We start from the raw sequence: 25,258 nt of genomic DNA, 5'->3' as shown, positions 1-25,258 counted from the left end.
AGACAGTAAAGCATCAGCTCACATAGGGAAGAGCTGTTATTTGGACAAAACATTATTTGTCTACATAATGTAACTCAATATTTGTGTCTATAACTGTATACAGACTGGGAAACCAGATTTTGGGTTTATATACATGACTGAATCCATCTTCAGCACACATATATTTGTCATACTGTTAGGTACTGCATGGCTGTCAACATTCTGGGTGCTGTAAAATTCTAAATCAATATATTATTTCTGATTTTTATTTCAAATTTTGTCCTTTTTCTCCTCTACAAGCAAATCAAAGTGACACTTTCTGCACTGAAGATTCTAACACTGCATTCTGAGTATTACACAAAGGATGCCCAAGCTATAGCAGCTGTAGCTTGCTATAATGATTCATATCACCAGAAACCATTCCTGCCGTTTTGTTTTCTGAAGATCCTCTTGCCTTCTGTAGTGGCATGACTAAAGCACATCTATCTTGAGACCAAAATACAGGAACTCCCATCCCATGCCCAGTCATGATGATGCACATGCCTGTTGGGTTGTGTGACTGAAAACATGCCTGTGACACAGGGTGTCTGCAAATAGGGTCACACAACATGCATGCAGCTGTGGGTTGCAATGCACAATCTTCTGAGCCTGCTGCCCAGGCCACTCATTTAAAGATGCCTCATATTCATAGCCAATTAATAGCTGGACCCTTGCTTGGCTTCACCTGGTACTAAAAATACCCAGGCTTTTGCAGCGACAAGTCCTGGGGATGGTGGGGTGCATGAGAAGCCTGCTACCACTTCAAAGCCAAGCACATGTGCTCGAGGAAGTTTCAGTCTTGCTCCAAATCTCCACCCTAAATCCAGAGTGCTGAAGTCCAATTTGTTTCACTTTGTGCCGTCAGAGTGATTTGTCTTTGCATCTTGTTGAAATTCCTGCTGAGTGCTGCAGAATCATTCCAGACTTGGCTGCTGCTTTTAAAGAGAATTACCCTTTTAAGACCCGAATACAACACAGCACTTAGAGTAAGTGAGTTTTATTTTGATGGGACTACTCCTATATTTAATGGTAGTCATGGGCTTGACTTGGCTGCATCAAGGGATAGGACGTCATGCTGTAGTCTGCAATGAATGTAGATTCTTGCAGAGAATCCTGGGGCTTTATGCCTGACAGTATCACCACTGTATACATATAATGAACCACCCAAAATAACGCTGGCCTCCTTACAAGATAGTTGTGCCCTAGACTATGTATTAGTGTTTACAGGTATTATACATGACCAAGCTACTTGTTTACTTAGATAGTAGACACTGAACGTGACTATTCTGATCAGTTAAAACATTCTGAAAAGTTGCTTTCCCTACATAGTCTCTTTAGTTGTCTGCAATGAGCCCTGTTTGGGAGAGACACTGAACCAAGCTTTTATTAGCTTATATGCAAAAGAAAGTGGTGATTATGACCTGTTAATTCATTGAGATTGAACCATGACAGAGTCCATGGAGACAAACTCTTCCCATCTTGTTCTGATCTGTGAAGCCATTATCTTGTTCCACAACATGATTGTGTAGTTTAATAGAGGTTTCTTTCTGTTTTATGTGGCTGTGATTTATGCAGCCTGCACCCATACTCAGTTACTACAGTTGTGCCAGTGTTGCTTACTGTGGACCAGATGGTGAATGAGTTTGAGCACTGATCAATGTTAAAAGTGACTGCTTTCTTTTTGGCTGAGTTACACTGAGCTGTGATCCTTTCTCTGGGCAGTTTCCTTCCTGGACACACAATTAGACCAGCGTGACTGAGGAAGAGGAGGAAGTGAACAGCGGTAGCAGGACTGGGATAGGGTAGGAGAGCGAAGGCCACTTAAGCTAGTGCTGCTGCCAGAAGAAATATTCAATGACTGAAAGCCTAGTGGTATGTCTGACCAAACCCTGCAGAAGCCTTCTGCCTCAGGGACAAAATCCTGCTTTCCAGCCCAGTGTGCTCTGATCTGATCTATTCATCTCCTGTTCACGCCTTCTGGCACAGTGGGGCGCAGCGGCCAGGCTGAGGCAGGTGCTGAGGCAGGAAGAAAAGGTGGGGACAGGAAGGAAAAAGAAGAGCCTGGTGCTGAATGGTAGACACTCCAAATTGAGACAAGCAGCAGCAAAAAAGGTGCTCCAGAGAAAATGGTTTCCTGCATAACAGGTATGGGATTAGTCTTTTTTAGCAAGGGAAGGTTTTAAACTATCACTGCTCTTCAGTGGTCACAGGTCTGGATCTTACATAAGGAAATGGGGTGAACAGCCTCTTCCACGAGAAGAAAGAGCAGGGTAAGGAACTTCACTTTATATATGTCTCCCTTTCCAGTGCACCACATTTCCAAACACTAAACCAAGACTGAATTACTGCGCTATAAAATGAGTTGAACCCGCCACGACCTGAAGACTGGTTCAGTTTACGGCCAAGTCCATAATCCAAAAAGCATGAAGGATCAGCAAAGGGAAGAGAAATAAAAGTGTTGAGCAGCAAGAGTCAGCAGGTAGTCCTTAACAGTCAGCTAATCACAGTGAATAATGTATTACAGCAATGCCACTGAGACTCCACTAGCTTTTATAAACCAGTATTTCCTGGAAATGTTTTCTGCTCCTCTTGTATCATTTGTAAACCTGAAGTCTTTTATCCCTGTCTGTAATGCAAAGATGTTTCCAAAGGTCTCAGGAAATGATGCCGTTCCAAGAACAGCCCAATTGTGTCTGACTGCATCAGATGCTGGATGCTGTTGAGAAAGGCCAGCCTTGGCTGAATAAATGCTGTGGCTGAGTGGCGCGGCACTGGGAGGAGTGTTATGCATGCTCCATACCTCTGACAACTGAAACCATCTTGCTGCCAAATCAAACACCCTTCATGAACGTGAGAGCTTGTGACACCTCCTGAAATCCTGTCTGAATATAACTGATTCTGTGTTGTAACTATGGATGTTTCCCAGACATTCTTTAAGTCTTATCTTTAACACCTCTATGCTCTTGATCTCTAATGTATGTGTGTGAACTGGGCTTCCTTTAAACCATTTGAAAATCATGTTCCTTTTGCCTTTTTTACTGTTCTGATGTTCTTCTGTGATCAGTCAGGATAGAGACCAATTTGTCAGCTTCCTCCTCTCCAGCATTCATTACTTTCTATAAATTTCACATCAATCCCTACTTTATGCTTTTTTAAGTTTCTGGTCTGTCATTCCTTCACCACAGGAAGCACAAGTTTAACCACTCCATCAATGCAATTACTGACTTGACAATACTTCATTCTGCCCTAAAGCAGAGAGGATCGCTGTTTGTTCTGCAGTAAAAAAAGCTCTTAATTAGCTCATCGCTCCTCCTGTGTAAATATCCCATTTTGCCTCTGGAATTGGGAAACTTCACTCTATCCCTTGCTGTTTGGAAGAGGCCGGGTGACATCACGCAACAATCTTTCACAAAATTAATAAACTGATTGCTTCATTCCTGCTGTTGACAAGCAGGTGATTTCTCTCTGATCAGACTCTTAGAGCTACTGATTTTACCTGTGCTTTGTGTTTCTTGGCAGTAGGGGTCTAATTCAGTTCTTTTTGCATGTGTAAATTGGAAGTCAAGCTGTCAGCATTGCTTTGGACTTCCAATAATACTACATATTAAATCCTTCTGTAATGAGAGTCCATAAAGCTTTGTGGTGGTTTTACAACACAGAATACAGTATTTTCATAGCGTGTTTTATTTGATCTCAGAGAAAGGATAACACTGGGAAGAAATGGCAGAAATGGATGTTTAGCTGCTATGGAAAATCTTTCTCAAGCTACATTCACATCTGAATTTTGGGATGTCCCACATGTTTTCTTGTTTCCAAAACTACTTATTCTTCTTGGGCTCTCTTTAGTCAACTGGAGAATGAGAACACTGGTAATGTTTATGCGCCTGAGAAAAAAGGCTCACCCTAAGTTTCATAACCACTGTCTTTCTGTGAAAGACAACTGGGTAACACCAAATAGTGGTATTTCTTGCAAAGCAACCAAACAGTATCAGACCTTCTTTAAGGTCATTTTATTTTTGGTGATAGGTTAAACAATTTCTGTGCCTGTTTACTGGCCATAAGGAAGTCCTTTGGCTGACTTTGTTACTTTTTAATTCTTCAGCTTGGAGTTAATTGCTTACTAACTGTTAAGCTGTGCGCACTGAAAGATGCCTTCAGGCTCTTAAATCAGTGGGAATATCTCACTAGAACAACAGAGACATGCCTAGTGCTGCTACAACTGCATGAGCATGCAGATCTCTCAGCTCCAGGCTACACTGCTTCGGCTTCATGCATGGGTCCCTTCAGATAGAGTGGAGTTACATCCCTATCCACTGGTTAAAATGAATGAATACCACACAGGGACAATATAGAGGGACTGCAGTGTCCTGCTCTTTCCAACTGCTCTGCATAACACAGAGAGACAAACAAATTATGTCTGGTCTTGGTGATGACAGCCTCAGGAGTAACTGATAAAGCAGTGCAGGCATGTCCTTTCTGAAGAGCTGGCTCCAAAGAGCATGCTTTGGTTCACCATGAATTATGGAAGGTACATTTTGACCTAAGATGCTGTGTAGAACCCAGCAGGGCAGTGACTCCTTTTTGCTGTGCATGTCAAGTCCTGAAGGGCCTTTTCTCTTTGCAAGGAAGAGTATGTAGAAGATAAGTCTTTATGACATAGAGGTAGATGGATTCTGCCCATCTGGAAGCTGTGCACTGCTGTTACAAAAATGAAAAAAGTTCTATAAGCTGTTAGTAAATTTCCAGCATGCCTCAGCATACTGCAGGACATGCAGGACAGTACCGAGTAGCACATTCTCTAGCAGAACAGCAGCCATCTTTCCGTAGTTGATATTCTCTTCTTTTTCAGCTGTTACGATGGGTTTTGTGAGGTCTACTTAAATGAGGCTGAAACTTTTGCATTTATTTAATACCTAAGAATGAACTTCAAATCAAATCTCTGTTTGAACAGGTTACCTAGCAAGGTTGTGATGCCCCCTCCCTGGAGGTGTTAAGGGCCAGGCTGGATGGGACTTTGAGCAACCTGATCTAGAGGGACGTGTCTCTGCCTATAGTGGGGGGGTTGGAACTATATATATATATATATAAAGGTCCCTTCCAAACCAAACCATTCTATGATTGTATGATATTCAAGAAGCCTTTGGTAGTACTTACTGAGTCTGAGCTAGTCCCTGAACATATAGGAGAAAAACAGAAGGGAGAATGATTGGCCTCAGAGTGATGGCTTTGGTTAGTTTTGGGGCTTCCACAGAATGAAAGCGTAGGCAGGAGGAAACAAAAATAGAAGCACAGAGTCACACTAGGCTCTGTGGCCCAGCACAAGCTGCATTCCAGTTTAATAGCCCCACATTCCTGACTGAACCACCTCTGACTAGGTGCCAGATACCCATCTCAACTGCACCCCGGGTAATGCTAGAAGACTTATGCCTGAGTGAGAATACTGGGAGCAATATCAGGTTCTGGCCCAACGTCAGCCCCAATTCTCCTCTCTGGATTCGTCCAACTTGCTGACAAACCTAGTTAGCTTTCTAGAGACACATGGCTGATTTACTCCAGCAGTTTAATAACAACGTGCTTTTGACTGACTGCTAATGGGATCGCCTGGGATAGGCCCAGCTGCGTAGTGTGGGTTACAGTTCTACTTGCAAACACAGTAAGCTTGAAAATCTGTCTAGGATGACATAAGAGGAAAACATTACAATCTCTCCTATAAGACGAGCAAAGTTTTTTATATGCATTTAAAACAAATGTCTTGGTTTCAGCTGGTTTCTTGCTACAGTTTTCTGCTTGTGCTTCTTTTAGGGAGATTTATTTTTGCACTGCATTTTTTCAGCTTGTTTCTGGTGTTGGCAATGTGTAGGACAAAATAATAAATATCAGAAAAGACATAATCTCTCCCCTCCTCCCCTCTAATTTTACTTTGCAGAAAGCTCATCAATGATTACCCCTCCCCTTTCCACAGCAGACTTGAACCACTTCTTGCTGCTACAATGACAGGAGCCAGATCCTATGGTAGGCTCCCAGATACCAGGGTTATCAAATGCAATTTTGCAATCTAATTAGAAAAGAATTAAACATTGCATCTCACTGAGGCAGTTGGATTGCTCTTGCCAGAAGGATCTTACTACATGTGGAGAGTAAAAAGTCTTTTTACTTGGTCCACACAGAGTAAAAGCAGACTACAGAGAAATAACAGAGAAATAACAAAGCCTCAGTCACTCTGTTCATGTCCTATCCCTTATATAGGCTGTGCATTTTGGAATAGCCTTGCCAACAGATGGGGTCTGCAAGTATCACATCGCAGAGAAATGCTCCTCTAGGCTGCCTTTTCACTGATGCCATCTCTGGATTGTGGCAATGGACAAATTCTAGCCTGGAAATTCCTACTCTCCCCTCCCACCCAACTTCCTCTGCAATATTTATGACCACTTCTCTTAAGCCACAAGAGTTCTCTGGTTTGTTCATAAGGCAGAATTATTCTTTGGAGTCTCCTGGATTGCATACATAATCTGCTTAGATTAAAAATAAATTCCCTTTAAAGAGAAAACTCTATTTTTTAGGGATATGGTTGGACAAGAAGAGCAGGAGATGCCTACAGTCCTTCTGATTCAAGAGGCAATTGTCAAAGGTGGAGACAGGTTAACAGAGAGGCCAGCCAAAATGCTTTCAAGCTCTAAAACCAATGCTTCAGACCATTACCATGAAAAGGTGAGAAGAAAGAAGAGGAACCAAGTAAGGAGACTTGACTCTTCTAGTAGGAATAGTTGTACCCTCTCATGCAGTCACAGTACCTGACCTCCTTTCTTCTTTGTCCTCCACTAACCATTTCTTACTATCAGGGCTGATAAAAATTGCTATAGCTTCTGAATGGTTGAGTCCTCTCATAGCAAGGTACTATTTTCTTCCAAAGAAATGTTTCTGTCACTGTGATTGACTTCTGAAGGCATGTTTTAAGGTCATGTTTTCCCTGGGGAGCTGGCACTGTTGGAGATGTGTGGGTACAAACACCCAGCCTAGGCATGTTTTGAACTATCATGTGTAAGTATGGCTTGCCCTGCAGGTAGTGACTGATCCTAAACAGATAAGTCTTTTAGAGCACAGCTGCTCTGTGAAGACCCCCTTGCTTTCCTCATCCTCATTCACATCTTCGTTGAATAAAAAACCCAGTGAACAGCCTTCAGTGGATAAAAGGCTAATCCATAACCTCTTGCTTCCTCCTTAGCAGTTCTGTCTTCTACCAAAAGCTTGATTCTAGTTTATTTTAATAGAAGATGCTATCTAAAATCCAGGTGTTTTATAGCTTGAATGTTTGGAGGAGGCAGAAAAAAGGAAGTGGCACACTTTGGCAACAGAGACAAGGCAAAGAGAAATGCAGTGTGTTATTTCAGCATGGAAGCATTTGCACCCACAGGAGAGCTGCCTAGTTGCTCCAAATCATCCGTCCATTTCTGCACAGCAGCCTGCAAAGAAGCCTCAGACCTTGTTTCCTGACGTCTCCATGGGTTTGCAGTACATGAAGTACTGTTGCTAACAGACTGTACTTATCAGCCTGCAGGGCACATGCTCAGAGATGAGCTTTGTTTTTTGTTTTGGACTGCATCCTAGGGAGCAATATCAGAACATATGAGCCTACTTGGTAGGATGAGCTCACAGGATCAGAACCTTTCTCCTCTCAAATGAAAAGGATATTTGTTAGCTGGATTTCTCAGCTGCATTTTGGAAGGACTGAGACAAATCCTGTTTTTCAGATACACTGAAAGTCTCACAAAAAGATAGCAGTAAAAAGATCAGAACAGCTGATTGTCAATGCTTAAGCTCTAATTTTATGATCAGATCTTTGCATGCCACGCCTTACTTTGTGAGTGGTCGCAATGTAAAGTTCCTAAACAAATGAGATACTGGGCTGAAACTTCCTAATGCATTTTCTTTAAGCATGTGATAAAAATGTTTTCCCCCTCAGTTTGGTATTAACTGTTCATTTTTAGAATGCTACTCTGGAGAAAATGATGCAGTATTTTCTTTTTGTAAGGCATGGAAGAAGCTTTGCTGCCTCTTCTCTCCTCTCCCTTTCTGATAATTTATGACCTGACAACAGACTATGAAGGGTCAGCTGAGCACCTTCAATCCCATCACAGCCATTGAAAAGTCTTCAGCACCTCCAATTTATGTCCTATGAACCATGCTATATAGAAGCATGAGGAACAAAGTTTATGTGTTGCTTATTTTCCCCCTATACTGCAACATTTAATAAATTAAGAGCTACTTTTGTTCATTAATTCTCTGCAGACATTCAGACACATTTGGGAGAAATTTAACATCCTTCAAAGTCACATGAATCAGTGCCAGCATTTGATACACATCACACCCTCAAATCAAGCTATAACATGACAGGCAAGCCTGAACCTTGACAGAAAAGCAAACACTTACCTTTCTTGGTTTCACTTTGTCATGGTAGTCATATTGAAAAATCCCCTTATAGCTAAGTCCTAACCACCATGGAATTCCCTGCTTGTCCTGAAAGAAAAAAAAAAAAGAAAGAATTAAATTGAATGGGAGGGGAAAATTGAAGAGATTTCCTGTGTTCAAGGTAAAGATTTGTTTCTAAGCAATGTCTTTGAATGTCATGGGTGCCATTAAATTGCCCATCTGAATTTCCTCAAGTCACTAAACTCTTTGGTGTTAAGAAGAGATCTGTTTCACTTTTAGCTGTAATGTATAAAACCATTTAGAATGCATCATCTGCAATCAAGTTACTCAAAATGATGCCAAGGGAGGTTTGACATTGGTCCCTTGTGTAGTGGTACATCCTCTTTCTCTGCCCTTTAAATTATTCAGTCCAAACACTCAGAAATCAGAGAGGAAGGAAAGAGAATCACCCAGCTGACTTGAATTATGTGGAGGGATTTTAGCATTAATCTTGAAAATGCAGCAGTAATGGGATCTGAGAGCTACAAAGTGATAAGGTCTGACAGTCTTGGACCCAACTGCTTTGTGTCTGAGCGTGCAATAAAATGTCCTCATGCAGTAATGGCTGATATCTGATACCAGCCTCTGCAATTTACTGGACTGGAGTCCTCAATGAAATTACATCTGTTCTGTTAATGTGATAGAGCAAGGCAGAGTAAAACCAGCAAAACCAAAACCCCTACATCAGGCAGAAGCAAAAGCTATTATATTGCCTCACTGCTGCTCACTGGCACAGACTGATCTTGAAGAGTCCACTGGAACAGATCTCAAGTGTTAGCAGGCTAGAACATGCAGCCTAATCCATCCAATCTTTCTTGGACTGGAATACTCAAGAGATCTCAATGCAAAAGCATGAGATTGGAAAATTTGGTGATAAATCACTAAACAGAAAAAATAAGGAATTTCATGAATACTTGCATGAAATTGTCACAGTAAGAAGTGGAGAATGCTGCGTGTGTGAGTGTGTGTGTGGTGGAAAGTGCCATGTCTAGAGTATGCACCAGTGATTTGGCATTAATATTTGGCATCTTTATGCACTATATCTGTATCCATCTATATGAATCTCAAATGAAAGTAGTTGCAGTCTGCAGATCATGGCTGACCCTAGTTAGTTGCTCATTCATCTGCAGGCTAGGAAAAACCCAATCTCCTGGAACTACTACAAGGAGTGAAGCACTGACTTTGCCAGCAAAATGCCTGGCTTGTTCCTTTGGTGCTGGTTCACTGTTTTCACCAGAGCTTGCCACTGTATGTGGCCTGAATATCTCTAGCCTAATTTCTCTAGCACAGCCAAAGGACTTTGTCAGTTTTATCTTGAAGAACAGCATTTTCCTCTTTGGGGCTGTATTTACTAAACATTCACTACACTGTTGAAATAAATTTATTCTACCACAGGAAATGAAACAAGACTTCAGTAATAGTGCATTGTACTCTGAAAGCACTACAGTTATTTTCCCCTCTCTCCCTACCTCTCCAAAATCAGTATAATTCAGTAAATAACCCTTTTTTGTAGCACATACCTTTACTGCGTAATAATGCACTCCATATGTTGGGAGGGATTCTACAATACTCATATAACTGAAAAACAACACATAAGAGAATAACACTGAGAGGATGATCTAAAAAGAAACGCTTAAATATATAATAAGTACATACATAAAGCATTAGATAAGATGGGAGACATAGCTACGTATTAGATTTACAGTCCAGTATAAATATTTCCTGATAAAACAAAGGTCACCAGAAGTTGCTTTTATTTCACTTACTTCACAATTGCTTGACCTCTTGTCTGGCCATTCAATTTCTTGTAGTGTTCAATGACTCGGTCCTCGCTGGAAAAGAAGAAATGAGATGTTGTATTTAATAGCAGTATCTTGACCAAGAAGCATGCAAGAAGAGTAATAAATGCTCTGTTAGCACAGCTACCAACAAGAGAATTAAAAGATGCCAAGTAAAAATGTTAGATGATGGAATTTGATGTCACTCAGGGAAACCAAGGGGAGCTCACAGGCTGAGAATAAAACTGGATTGCTAAGAGTTGGTTTTCTGGAATAACCCTTTTCAACTCACAAACACCTACAGACTTTTCCCTCTCCACAATACTTTCCTTACATACAAATGGTGCCTATGATGTTACACTGTGTGTATCAATGCTGCTAAAGCTTCATTTTCTTTCCAAGAGCACCAAGTGTACTCAGTTAGCAAAGCTCTCTGAAATTAGGCCACTAATAGCCCTAAAACTCACAGATTACTCCTCACTGTAACTGCACAAAACTATGTGCAAGAGCACTAGTAGAAGCATTCTTGGAGTCATCTATCTCAGCAAGGAGTTAAATTCCCAGTATACACAGAGGCTATGTATTTAACAGCAGGTTAAACAGCGTCAGAGAATGTGTCCTAGTCACTCAAAGTTGAGTCCCTTTGTTGTTGAAGTATTGATGTGCCTTTGCATATTTCTGGGTTATACTAAGTTGCAATTCCTCAGGCAACACTTGGTCATGCACTGGGAGTTAGCACCAGCCAGGGCCTATTCCTAGTGCTGCTTTGGAAAGTAAGAGATTTTCATGGTTTAGAATGTTCCAGTCAGTGGCCCTCAATGTCAGACAACAGTTCTAGGCACATTTGATGAAGGCATGTTAGACATTCACCTCAACACAACAGAGACGCAGCATCTGAGACTATGTCAACATGATCCAAAGAACAGACTGTCAAACATCCCCAGTTTCAGTTTTAAAGAATCTTCCATTTCTCTGGTAAATGGGTTGCAGGAGAGCACAGAGCCGGAGCTATTTGATGCGTACAGTCAGGTGTCCTAGCAAGGTCACAGCATGGCAAAGCATAAATCAGTGATCTCCTTTCAAAGGTTCACAGTGCACTCTGATTTCAACAGCATTCCTCTTGATCTGCAGCACATCACAGCCTACAGACTTGGTACTTTCATGCTGGTCTGACTTTGGTTCTTTAACTTCCAGCAATGTAATGCCCACAGGACAGGCTTTGCTGTATTTCTATAGCAGAATACTCAAGATTTCATGTTTAAATCCAATCTCTTGCTCTTTATGTTGTAACTCCAAGTCTGTTGTGTCTCCTAGAGGTACATTACAAACATTATCAGTCTAAGAGGAAACCTGAACTCCTCCCCCACCTAGTACTGCATAAGCTTGCAGTTGTACCAAGTGTCTGTCTAATGTTGTCATGCCACACATGGTTTAGGTTATTGTGAACTGGAATTGCTCCTTCTCTGCATTTTCTTTATCTAGCTGAACATTTAAAGGCAGCCATGTGGTTGTCCACGACATGATAATCTTTTTCCAGGCAGAAGTGAAGCTTTTTTATTTCTGGACAGTATGAAGGAGCACAGCAGTTTGGTAAGGTAGATGACCTTGCTGTAACTGCTCAGATGCGTTCATGGTGCCATCTGTGGAAAAATGCAAGTTGTTTCACTGAGCATAGCTCACCTAATATGGCTACATCTTCCCACTGCTGCCTTCCCCATATGCATGCTTGTGTCAGGAACATCTGTCTGGGGCCAGTGTCTCTGCCAAAAAGAAGTTCCCGTGTCCATGCAGGGCCCGCCTCTGCTGACACCATTCACAATGCCCTCAGTGATGTTACAGGCCGTGGCCATGCACATCCTCCTGTGATACACAGGATGCTGATCTGTGATGTCACAAGGAGGACATTCCACACTGTGACACAACAAACAGGATGTTCTGTGCACAGATGGGGAGTGGGGCCCTGGCACAGGGGAGCTGAGGACTGTGTGTCTGTCCCTAGTAAAGCCAGGAAGAAGGCAGAGGAACGAAAACATGGGTGCAGACACCAAAGAGTGATTCAGAGGAGGCAGTCTGTCGGTTCATCCGCAGGGCCAGCTGTTCTCCCACAAGCCTGGCATTTGTCACAGTAACTGCTTTCCTCACTCACCAACTCATCCTGTGAAAATAAAAGGGGTCTTACTGGGGCAGGGTGAAGAGATGTCCCACCAGCACACCACAGCACATCAGAGGGTGCTGATGGAGTCAGTGACAAATTACATGGGTAAAGCAATGGTCATCTCTCCCATTAAATCCCTCAGAATGATTTTAATGCTTAGAAAATAACTGTAATGAAATTCAATGGTTATAAAACCATATTCAGCCCATGGATCTCAGCAAGTACCGTGGATGTACGGGCGTGCATATGAAGGCAAAACTTAGCTCGCCTGCTATGATTATCATAAACAGGATTACTTTTGGAGCAATAACTGAATTACAAGAGTGCTCAGTACTGGAAGATCTCCATCATTCTTAATTAAAAAGATGGACAGGGAGAGCTTACAACCCTTTGAAATTATCTTTTAAACCCTTGATTGCACATGGATGCAATTCCTCTGTCTCACACAGGAATAAATGAGGAATGACTTCTCAAAAACTAGTGGAGTTTCTCCAGCAAAAAATGCTCATAGTTTTGGTTTCCACTCTGCACATTTTAAGGTATAGATTGAGCTCTAATATTAGTGCCATTCAAGGAACAGATAAATGCACCTGCCTGCTGGTTGCCTAATGTGGTTCTGGCTGTGCACTGTTTCTTACAAATTATTATTATGACAGATATATTCCTGTACCACATCCCTAGGGTATGGAAGCCAATTGATGGCCCATTTCCTTAAAAGGATAGACTGGATGCCAAGGAGCCTTCTTGAACAGCATAACTTATGTTCTCAAACCATACTAAAAGATGTGGGATAGTCCTCAGTTTTCCTCAAGAAATACAGGCAACCCTCTCCATGCCTCCATTGCCCTCTTAGAATACTGAATATGTTCCTTTATAACATTTTGAGACCTGCAGATGGTAAGTGCAAGAAAAATATCATCCTTGGTTCTGCTTTCTTTTGGATAAAAAATAAAGCTTGAATTATCAAGGCATTAATAGGACTTACTGCCTTTCACCTTTCTATAACACTGGGCTAGTCACACGGTGGGAAGAGGTATTCCAGAGCACAGTTCATCCAGTCTGTTTGGGTGGTTTCCCTGGGAGGATATTATTGTTGCTTCTCTCCACTGACAGTAAAGGGAGCTGAGGGCCCCTAGTTCAGGTGGAGCTGTCTGCATTGAAGCAATGTTGACAACCAGATGAATCCCACCCTAGCTGCCTGACACTGGCTTCTCAAATAGTTCTTTGGATTCTTTATTCATTCACACAGCCTCGCAAGGAGGATCATCCAGCACAGAGGTCACTTTCTGCCTCCTACTCTGGGATGGAGGTGTAAGCCCAGTATGTGCCAGGGAAAACAAGAAAAATCATTCACAGGTCAGAAGGAGGATCAACAGAGCTTAAAGACCTTCTCCCTTGTCATTTCAGCTGTTCTCCAAGCAGCTGCCATGCTGTTATTGACAGCTGGGAGAGTGCTAGGACACTGCCTGGACCACCAGCTGATGTCTCCTCTTGCCCAGCTCTGGCTTGTTGCTGTGTCAGCAACACAGAAACTCATTCATAGTTAATATGGAGACATGGGGGCAGCTGAAGCTCTACTGTCTGTCTGTCAGATCATAAAATGTTCCCCTCAGAGCTGCAAAAATTAATACTTAGATGATGTCCTGTAGCAAATAACTCATAAAGATCTGAAGAATTACCAATAAATCCCTCCTGTCACAGCAGTCTACAGAACTGAACAGGCAATTTGCAAGCAAATGTGGGGCCTGATCTTCTTATTACCAGATTCACTTTTTCAAAGGCATTTGTTTCTCCACTCTATACCCAGCAAATTGAGCTGTTTTAAATAGCTATCCACGCACTGCTGCACCCTTCTGTATTCTGTTCCCAGCCTGATTTGTCAGTTTTGATGATATTCTCAAATTTGCTAACATCGTCTCTATTTGCAGTGATCCAAATGATCAAATACTGCCCCACTGAAGCCAGCAGAGCATCTCACAGGCCATGAGGACAAATAGGAGGATCAGAGCCTGTGGTCTGTTGTGTATTAAGAGAAACTGAATTGTGGTTTTCAGTCAGTGTCTTCAGAGTTGGATTTTCTGCCAATGCTGATGCTTTTGATTGCTAAAAACAACTTGCATGCAAACTCTGTTGGAACCTGGGAGAAGTCTGGCTTCCCTGTAGTTAATTAGAAATCCTATTCTGGCACCTACTTTTGTGCTATTACCTCGGATCCTTGTATTCTTTTGGTAACCTAGTCCTGTGCTGGCTTGCTGGGGAGGATCTAGATTAAGACAAAATGCACCGACAATGAAAGTGAACTAACACATAATCTCCAGTGTCCAGTGATTATTTTTGAGTCTAAAATAATAAATACTATCAGTTGTTTCCATGCACGGACAAGAGAAATCAAAAATCAGGGCCTCAGTTCCTGGACTGTGTGAGAGGACTAGAAACTCAATTTTCATTTAGAACAACAAAAAAAACCCCCACAACACCCTACTTGCTTCAATCAGTCATGCTAAGATAGGCTTGAGAACAAGATGTTCAACTAATGCTTCTTAATCTACAAAGAGCTGTAAACAGCAACATCATGATACACAAATTACAACCTTCGTCTTTGTTGTGAGGTCTTCAAATCTCCAAGAAGAGGTTGGAGTGGAAAGGCCTGGAGCAAGGGTGCGTAACCAGGAGACTCCATGAAGGTGGAGCTGGGGGCCACAAACTGTCTTCACTCAGACCTCACTGAATCTAAGAATCCAGGACCCATCCTACTGGTCTTACTGCACTAAATAGGAGCAATTGGTGATGCTTTTCATGATGTGAATCAGAGATGCTGTATTAGTTCACGCAGATCTGCAATAGTCACTTGTTGAAGGCATCATGGTATCTACTTGAACTAGCATTTTATCACTCTTTAGTCTATTTCAGACTACTCTGATTCGGTTACAAATATAGTATGGGATTGTTTTGTATGTTTGTTTAAAACTAACTGGAACAATTGCTTGCCCTATCCCTGATATTTTCAGTGTTCCTTTCTGGAGCTAGAAATTCACTTGCTATTGCTTCGTGTTAATACTGAAGAACCAGAGCACAAAACTGACTACAAAAAGAAAGGGACAAGATTAAATTTGTATCTAGTATGCAACCTGTGTGAGATGCAGAAGAGAAGGGATGCAGCACGTCAGTAAATACGTCTTTAAATCTTGCCCTCTTAGATCAAGGAAATTTGAAGCTGTACTTCGGAGTCTTTGTTGGATTCACCAGTGGCCTCTTCCTGAGACCATTCAGCATTTCAGAAGGCCACTTGAAAAAGCCACTATTAAAAATAACTAACTGCCTGGTCACTGAAGTGAAATTATAAGTGAGTCACGGGACTGTAGCCACTGGTTTTATTACCCCACTGGAAACAACTAGCTTCCCAATCTGTGACCTGTTCTCAGTCAAATGGGAACTCCCACAGAATTAAGTACAGCTGCAAGAAGTGCTGTATCTTGTGTATGACCATGAATACTTGTATTCTCAGGTTTTCACTTGGCTCTTCTTGTTCCAGGTGACTCAACATAGCCCAAAGGCAAGAGAGGACACAGGATGTCCCAGACTGGGATTTCCCAGCAGGAATAGAGTTAATATTCTCTAATATTGAGTTATCTCATTGATGTTGGGGGCAGACAGATGAGCAGATAGGGCCTGACAGGCAGCCTGGGTTGTCAGTGCTTTCCTATATACAGATACTGTCACAGGAAACTGGAGCACAGATTATGTGGGTGCTTTAATAAGACCTCAGTCCTTGTAGCTACTGAAGGGTCAGATTTGCCTTCTTCCCTGTCCAATGCTATTTGTTCCCACCGTTTCTGTTGTGGTGGCTTTTAACTTGAGCTACTACAGTGTCAGCCAGACCAGGCCACACATCTGTATGGAGGTGGTCTGTTTTTTTAATGTGTTTGTGATTAAGGGAACCATTAGTTTGTGTGAATGTTCCTAATCTCTGCCTAGGACTCTGACTCTCCCCTGATGTGCTTAGAAAGTGATGAGTACCTCACAGAGTAGAGGTTGATCTATAGCTTGACACTAGGTACCAGTAGTTCTGGTATTACAGGCATGCTATTTAAAGTGAATGGATTTGCTGGCGAAATGAAGACTTGAAATCATAAACTATGAATTGAACTTTTTTTCCCCTGCCATCCTCAGATTATCAAGATTATCAAGAAATTGAGAGTAGCAGATAAAGAAGGTCACTCCCACCCTGAGGTTTGTAGATGAATGCTATAAAGACAAACATGCTAGGGAAACAAACAGAAAAATCAAGTGAGAGCATCTCCCTGTTAATTCTTTCCTATTTGCACAGATGAGAGGGATAGGCAGGGTGGTACAGAAGCTATATGTGAGGCATACAGAATTTAACTGTGATCCTTCTCCTACTCAGCATTTCATTTTCAGTGCAATAAAAGCTAAAGTTGCAAGCCTCCACCTCCAAACATCACCTAGTTCACATTATAGAAGAAATATAGCCCTGTTAGTTCAGCTGTGCCGTTCAGAGAGGAATTGCAAGGTAAAGCATAAATCACTCAAAAACAATGCATAGCAGTGCAAAACACTGACATTTCAAACTGGGAAAACTCTTGCTTTCCACAGATGCAAAGTGCTGGAAAAGGGAATGGCATATTAGGTTGGTCTCTTGATTTCATTGGGACACTTGGAGGTTTTCAGTGAATCTTCTTGCCAGACATTAATGGAGTCATTTGGCACATGGGGAACTGATTTGCAGTGTGATAGCTGTACTTTACTTGTGCTGCATCATGCAATCTGTTGGTGTCAGATCCAGAGTTAGGAGGCAGGAATAACTGCCCCAGTATCACTCCCAGACCTCTGACTGCCACAGCCAGGCCCTGGATGAAACACTACAAAGCTACTCAACAGAATGAAACATTACCAGTAAGCAAGGGAAGGATGCTCCTTCAGCGCTGGTGTTGGAAGGGCTGGCAGCTTCTTTAATTCATTCCTTACAACTTCATTGCTGAAAGAGAATTCAAAAGGAGGATCAGGCTACAAGAAAACAACCACAGTATTGATATGACCTGACCTAGCTGGCAGGCTGCTGCAGCTCTACATCTGTTCCTCCTTAACAAACGGCAGTGGGGTTTCCTTTCCCATTCTCTTTATTTTATGGCAGCATGGTTAACTTTTCCCTCTATTATCAAAATTGGAGCAAAGCTCTTTCAGATGGTTATGTTGAAGCATTTCCTACCAGTGACTCTGGACACACAAGTTACCGTGCCACATTGCACAGAGCAATGTCCCAAGAACACATTCATAAACAGAACAAGGGGAAAAAGAAAAGAAAAAAAAAAAAAGAAGAGATGCTTTCATCTGCAGTAAAACGTTTTTATTTAATGCCTACAACCTGTTGCAAAAAGTAATTATTTGCTTTCTTAGCACCATACGTTGCTCTTAGCATTTTGCACTTGGGAACAGGCCTTTGCGCATCTTCACTGATAAGACTCCAGCCTGAATTTACATCCTCAGTAGGACCAGGCCCAATTACTTCGCTAGCATTCTCCTCCCTGCAGTTTCCAGCTACAACTCCGGCCAACTGGAGCAACAAAGCTGCACACCAACGAGCAGGAAATGCTCATGAAATGTCAGACCGGTTCTCACAGATGAAATTAAACCATGGGATTTTCTTCTAGCAGCCCAAAATGCCTTCCCTTCAGCTTCCAAATGCATAAGGAATTGCGAGCACACAAAAAGAAATCTCTCAAAGGTCTGCAAGGGAAAGCAGAGTTGCTGCTGCTTTTAGTATTTTAGAAATACACTGCTAAGAGGGTCAGACAGGACACTGAGAAGTGCCAAAATTGGCTGACTTTTAACAGCATTTTTTTTCCTGCCTTCTTGCACCCGGCTCTTTATCCTGCAAAAAAGTGTTGGAATGGCTGCCCAGGGAGGTGGTGGAGTCGCCGTCCCTGGCAATGTTCAAGAGGCATCTGGATGCGGAGCTATGAGATATGCTTTAGTAGCTTGTGGTAGCAATGGTAATGGGAGGACGGTTGGACTAGATGATCCTGAAGGTCATTTCCAACCTTGTGCTTCTGTGATTCTATCCTGGAGCTGCAGTCAGACACCTCTTCCAGAGCTCCAAATTTCCCAGCCTATTTGCTTCCCCTGTAGAGCAGCAGAGCCATTAAGCAGGCAGACAGGTAGTCTTGGCTTCCCCAGCTGTAGACCAGCCCTCCTGACAGGACCACCTGACCATCTGAGGCCCAAAGAGCCCTAGGATGTCACCCTGTGCTTTGTTCTGGTCTCTGTGACATCCTATAGGGCGGCTCCCACAGATGCTGTACTGCTTCAGTTGTAAACATTTTCCCACAGCATTTGTCTATTTGTGCATCCCAGCATAAGGCTCTGCCTGGGACCTAAATGGGTTTGTATTAATTGGAATTTGCAGGTTAATTGCAGGGTTGAGCTACAGGATAAACTATTAACATAAACCTTGGAGCAGACATTTTGGAACATCTACAGGTATCTATTATCATGGCAGTTCCCTGACAATCATATAAGTAGAATTAAAACAGGACCATGACTTCTAGTCAATATAAATCTATGCCAGAGATGCCCAAGTGTCAATTAGGTTCAAGTTTTGCAGAAGGAATATGTGTAGAACAGCATTTGCAAAGTATGACTATGGCAACTACTGCCATACTAAGCACACAGTAAACAACTCAGTAACATCTCATATGCCAAGTCTGGCAAACTGTTTGAAGACCCACTCTTGCCTAAATTTCACAGTCATTTGAACATCAGATCTTCCTTTGCAAGTGCAAATGATTGAAAACTATTCAGATGTTTCTTTCATTTACCATGTGCAGGTAAATATATGCACAAGTCTGAACAAGAAGCTGCTCTGCTCTGTGTTATCTGCTGATCTGGCCACTGTGCTGTGTTTGACAGCTCAGAAAACAAGCTTCTGCTCAGTATAGAGTTTACGGAATCTGCCTAGAGATATCTCCTCCACAGCATGTGATACTCAGCTCTTAATGAGTTCTTTGACATTATGAAAGAAACAGGAAAAAAAAAACCTACCACCAAAAAGAAAAAAAAAAGATTATAAAAAATTACCAGAACAACTGAAGCACAAGAGGCAGTTCCTACCCTCAAGTGAAGATTTTTTGAGGTTGGTTGCTTACAGAAGGAAGTTGAGAAACTTCCAAAACTCTTCTGGGAAGATAGAGAGTGATTTCCAAACAGGGGCTTTCTGAACTCAGACAACTGTCAAGTAGGATGAGATTAGCAGTGACTAACTATCATTGAGAGTCTGGGAAAAACCCTAAGCCAGTAACAGCTCCCATGAAAGAGAGGGCAAATACCAATCAGCTCCCTCTTTCCTGCCAGTGAGGAACAAAGCCTGCACTGGGATTAAAAACAGTCTTCTAAAAATCCGACGAAAAGACATTTCTTGTAATGTTGTTGGATGGCATCAGTATTTCTGCTCAGTACCTAGAAAATATCATAAAATAAAGGTAGTGCTGCACGACTTCAAAGGGACAAATGACAACTTCAGGTCATAACTTCAGAACAAAAAGACATTTCATTCCCTAGTCCGTATATTCACTGAGTCTTCTGGCTAGAGTCTCGAGGCAATTGAATTTAGACTCCCTAAAGGATGTCAAATCAAGCAGACAGGAAAAAAGAATGGCTCACATTGCATTTGAACTGGTGGCCACGAGGTCACTTTCCTCCATTAAAACACCAAACTCCTTAATTTTTGAAATGTTTCCAGCAGGATCACAAGTGGTTTCTTACTTACTGTGTTTCCAAATCTTTCTAGTGAAATATCTCAGTGTGTTTATTTTATTACTGTATTTAGGAAGTGTTTAATCCTGTCACTGGTGCTGCATTTGTCTCATAGTCTTAAAGTGTCTCATGTACCTCCAGGATTGGTAATATATAGAAGGGTGCTTTTAATTCACATTTATTAATACACACAGTAAAAGGCTCCAAAGAAACTTCCTTTATGTCCTCCAGACCACTTCAATCCTGCCCTATAGTGGAAATAATATTATTTAGGAGACTGAATGACAAGATGAAAAATGAATTGGAAAAGCCATCTCCACAGGATCCTGGCTGCTAGTTAGATATCCAGAAATAGAGTTGACTGGCTGGAGAATGGACCTAGAAAACAGGAACACCTGAGTTCCTTTGCCCAAAAAACTGCTGTCTGCATCTCTAATTTTTTCTACACATGAACATAAAGGCTTACCTAGCCAATTCATAAGCATTTTGTGAAAAGCAGGTGGGTTTTTTTTGCAAACTGGCTGCAATAATTTTAAGCAATATTACACATGCAGTTATGTCTCAGGAAATCCATACATTTTCCAGCATGTGTAATAACAGTGATCAGTAACAAAACAAAGCTGCAGGTGAAAGCTCTCAACTCTTCTCAGCATAGCAATTAATTCAGTTGAACGAAAAAGGAAATGCAGAGTCTGAAATTCTCAGAATAAACAGTACCATTTGAGATACAGTGTGTAGGATCTCCTCCATGTGGTTGCAAGATGGAAGAGTGCAGAATGGGTTTTGTAACCACTTAATAAATTTCAGCTGTTTAAATGCCACTTGGTTACTCAGAAAGAAAAGTAAGCCTGTAACTATGTTAGGTTACCATCCACCCAGATGTTGACTTTATTATGAAACTCTACTTCACAGCAAACTGGCTGTTTGCTTTCCTTTCCTCCCTTGTTATTTCATATTTTGCTGGGAGATACTTGGAGTTGACTTGAAATATCTCATAGTGTTTAACCTGCAATCTAGGAGGGTCGGCCTGAAGAACTAGCTGCAGCATTTCAGGATTTTCTTTAATTCAGTATTTCCCCTCCCCAGTCTAAGGTATGACTGGTGTATGTTATTTCTAGCTGCCTTGACACAGGGACTGCTTAGGGTTGAAAAGCTGGATTCAGAATTTTTAAAACCAAAGTTGGTGTGAGTTACCCAATCATTTTGGTCTACATCAGATAGGATTTAAAATCTGGTAGGGTTAATTAGAGGGGAAAATCTAACAACAATATACTATGGCCCACAACCAAATAAACCAGAGCACCATAATTCCTTCATCTCTGAGGGCCTAAAGAGGGTCACACCTGTAGGATTTACATTCATCTAACAAAATGAAACTTGGAAATGCCTATTCTCTGCCAACCAAGTGTGACTTTGTTCCCACCTAGAAATAATTTTAGCTTGAGCTAATAACCTTTACATCTGTTTGCGGAATACTAATTTAGTAGCTTTACAGAACAGGTGATCCTGTGCCAATTTTTTGGTAACTAATACCAAAAAGAACAGCTCAAATCTAAAGTGTCCTGTTTAACTGAGAATCCATTGAACAGGGGTACCTAATTGCCCAAAATTCAATAGTATGTGCTAAGCTAAATCTAAACCTTTTTCGTTCTGTTGTCAAATGAAGCATTTTAGTAGTCTGCAACAATGTGAAAAGCTTCATCTGTTAGTGCAGAGGACTAGGAACATTTTAAGGAGAATTACATTCTATTTTAAAATCTCACTCAGCTTGTGTTCTGCCTAAATCTGCATCAACCCAGAGATGTAAAAATCTGCTTGCGAAACACTGAGTTTGACCAGGCCACTTAAAGCAAACACTGAGAAATGCTTTTCTGGGTTCACCTAGAAAGGTTCAGGAGCTCAGGATTTTTGACAGATTTGCCTTTGAAATTAATTACATATTAGAAATGGGGGGAAAAAAAACCTTAGCTGAAGGAGTTAGAGACCAAATGGATCCATTAGGGCTATTGTGACATCTTAGCTCAAGACAGTTAAGACAAGCTCAAGACAGAACCAGCTCAAGACAGAGACTATGTGCTCTCCAGGCTTAGCAAACACTTGGGCAGTAATTAAGATGCCCAGACTAGGCAGTAATCCTGGGTGGCAAAAATCAGTGCAGAGAGACTCACATGTGATGATGTCCTACCAAAGAATGAACAACATGACATTGAAATAGCACATAAAGCTCTTCTGGGTATAGGAAAGAAGAGTACTGTGAGCACAGTTACATTTTGAGGCATGGGATGAGCTTCTCTAAAGCAGCACTGAGAGCTGCTGTCAAGGTAGATGCGGTAGTTCACAAAACTAGAAAACTAACTGCTAGAATTTCTAAGATCAATTCTGTTTTTTTGAGTTCTAATGAAACCCCAGAAGAAGACTTGCAACTTCATTCTGGAACCCTGAACTAGCCCATTGTGATCCACCACCAGGGTGCAGTGGGATTTGGTGACTCAGGTCACTACGGGCAGGTGCCAGCCCCAGTTCAAACTGTGACAACTTGGCCGTGGCTATCCCAGTACCCAAGGTGATGAGCAGCAACTCATAGGAAGGCTTCCCTGGGAACAACTATTCTCCCTCATCACAAATGAGCCAGTGCTTATGTGCTCTTATGGATTAGGGCCAAAGAGAAACTTGCAGTCACACAGGCTCTAAATCTGATGGTGGCAGCAGACAACCCAAGTGTGGAAATCTTCAGTCTGCATTCTTTGAAAACAAAGCAAGAGTTCAAGAGTTCAGCTTGCATGCAACATATGCTGCCATGAACAAAATACTATCTTTAAATCTCAAGATATTCACAATTGCAAAGCTTCTCTGTTTGAAAGAACAGCCAGTTGTGTTACAAGCAACATTTCAACAGCAAACTTCACACACTAAAGGCAACTTCAGCCATTCAGTCAGTACGTATATCTTCATCTGCAGTTCCTTTTGCTGGCTCCTGGCTTGGTTTGCCTCTCAGATTTTGCACTGATACAAATAACCACAACTCTCAGTGGGCAAAGCCTTGACCACAATGACCTCATGTTGACTTCAGTAGCACCTGGATCTCACCCAGCACATAAACCCCTGTCAGTGCACGTTATGAGGGAGACACTGGACAGGTATCCCTGGAGATGTTAAGTCTTCTCCTAGAATATAAATTGTCAGGGTAGGATTTTTCAACATTTCCTCAAGAACAGCCTTTAAATTCCATTAATAGAGCAGACTGCTTTGTCTCCAAAGTCCATTTAAAAGTTAAGATCCCTGGGACTGTCAGCAAGCTGTTATTATGACACCACTTCTCTGCTTGACTTGGCCATAAGGATTCCCTCTTCCACTTAAAACCTTTGAGAGGTTTGAGGTGAAAAGGAATAAAAGCTGTTTTAATAGCGATGACTGTTATAACAGCATGGAGAAACCACGTTTTGTGACATTTTGGGTATCCTCAAGGCCTAGAGAAATGTGCTGTTAATCTCAACTATTCCTTTTACAGCAAAGGACAGCAAAGATGGATGTTTTCCATTTGCTATTTCCACTTCAGGTCTGGAAAGAAATACCTGAAGAGAAAATGCTTTCAGTCCTATTACACTGAGCCATCTAACTGATTCCTCTCTGTTCTAAGGTTCATAGTCCGAGCATGTAGCTTGATTCATCATGTCTAGATATTCTGAGAAACTTTAAATATTGGTCCTCATAGTAAAACCAATGGAAGATGTGCTTTAGCACAGATTAGAGTGAGAAAATTCTGTTTGGTCCAGATCTTCTAGGCTGAGCACATGTCAGTGCATGGAAAACCAGACTGAAAAATAGAAGAGCCACAGGAACTCCAGCGTCCCCTGAACAGTGCTGATAACTGAGTTAGTTCAAACTGAGTGAAACTGAAAGATGAAGCAAAATTGGGTTTGCACTTCTGTGTTTTGAGAAATGATAGGGCAGAACTTGAACTTTTTTTTAGCAAGGGTTACGTTACGTCAATCTCAGATTCTGTGACGAGCAGGCAATTATTTGCAATGCCTTTTTGCTACTTTATCTGAAACTCAGTGGACTGGAAGTCTCAATTTACCACAAGGTGGGACCTGATGTATCTCCGGTTGCTGTTTTTTCAGTCCTCTGTGTGTGTGTGGAGTACCATTAGTGTGCGTAACGCCAACAAGCTTCTCCAGCAATTCAACCTCATCGCCCAATCACACCTTCTTTTCTTCTCTGAAATTACCTTCTGTGGATACTGTGGTTCCCCAGATGACCTCAGGCACAGGTCAGCAAAAAAATATATATGGAGTGTGTGAATTATTTAGCAGACAGATCTCCTAGGCTTTGGATGAAGAACTTTCATGTTTCTCACATGAGGCATCAAACAGCCACCTGACCTTTGATTGCTACTGAATAGATGGAGTCACCTCTTCGAATTTCTTAGAGCACTTCTAAAGATTTGGCTCAGGGGACAGCAGGAGTTCAACAAAACCAGTCATTCAAATTCTGATTTTGAGAACTCAGTCCAAATTCGAGCTGAAATATTGATCAGTGATGGAATTTTAATGCTGCCTCAGGCTAGGTCTGTGATATAAAAGTGATTGTAGGGTCCTTTCCCTACAAAAAAAAAAAAAAGTTTCCTTCCAAAGACTAGTCTATTTCCTGAACTTCATGGGTATATAAAGGGATTTGTCAACAACAACACAACAAATAATGCTGTTTGCAAGGGCATGCCCTGGTCAAAGGCTGTGTTTTGTAAAGAAACAAGGTGTCTATCCTTGCAATCCATTCCTGCTGCTACACAGCTACAGCTGAGTCACATCACTCACTCTGTGATTTCACTTGATTCACTCCCAAAACACACAATGACAAAAACTTCTAATGTTACCTACCTTGAAAAATCTCCCTTTGCCTCCTGCAAAATAAGGGATAAGCATAAATATATCATTAAAAAACGCACACACAGAAATCCATAAAATCGCTGTTAAAGATTTTCCATTTGCAAAATTCATTTAGCAGCAACTTCCTCAGTTGTAAGTGATTCCTCATGTATTTTCTTGAACCAATCTGTAAAGCCAAGCACCAC

The 25,258-nt window shown here is 41.7% G+C and overlaps 1 protein-coding gene across 2 annotated transcripts in view; it reads right to left on the bottom strand.

The window, feature by feature from the left end:
* Positions 1-25,258, bottom strand: part of FRMD4A (FERM domain containing 4A) — a gene marked incomplete at both ends in the record, with an annotated part of 350,711 nt that overhangs the window by 39,988 nt on the left and 285,465 nt on the right. For both annotated transcript variants that reach the window (XM_079548504.1, XM_079548503.1), the window contains 5 exons: positions 8,446-8,532; positions 10,005-10,062; positions 10,251-10,316; positions 17,330-17,413; positions 25,065-25,087. In XM_079548504.1, the coding sequence (XP_079404630.1) occupies positions 8,446-8,532; positions 10,005-10,062; positions 10,251-10,316; positions 17,330-17,413; positions 25,065-25,087 (318 nt within the window). The remainder of the gene's footprint in view (positions 1-8,445; positions 8,533-10,004; positions 10,063-10,250; positions 10,317-17,329; positions 17,414-25,064; positions 25,088-25,258) is intronic.

Source organism: Tetrao urogallus (genome assembly GCF_951394365.1).
Source record: "Tetrao urogallus genome assembly, chromosome: 1".
Taxonomy (NCBI): domain Eukaryota; kingdom Metazoa; phylum Chordata; class Aves; order Galliformes; family Phasianidae; genus Tetrao; species Tetrao urogallus.
Note: the sequence above shows the minus strand (reverse complement) of the source record. Positions and strands in the feature narration are given on the sequence as shown.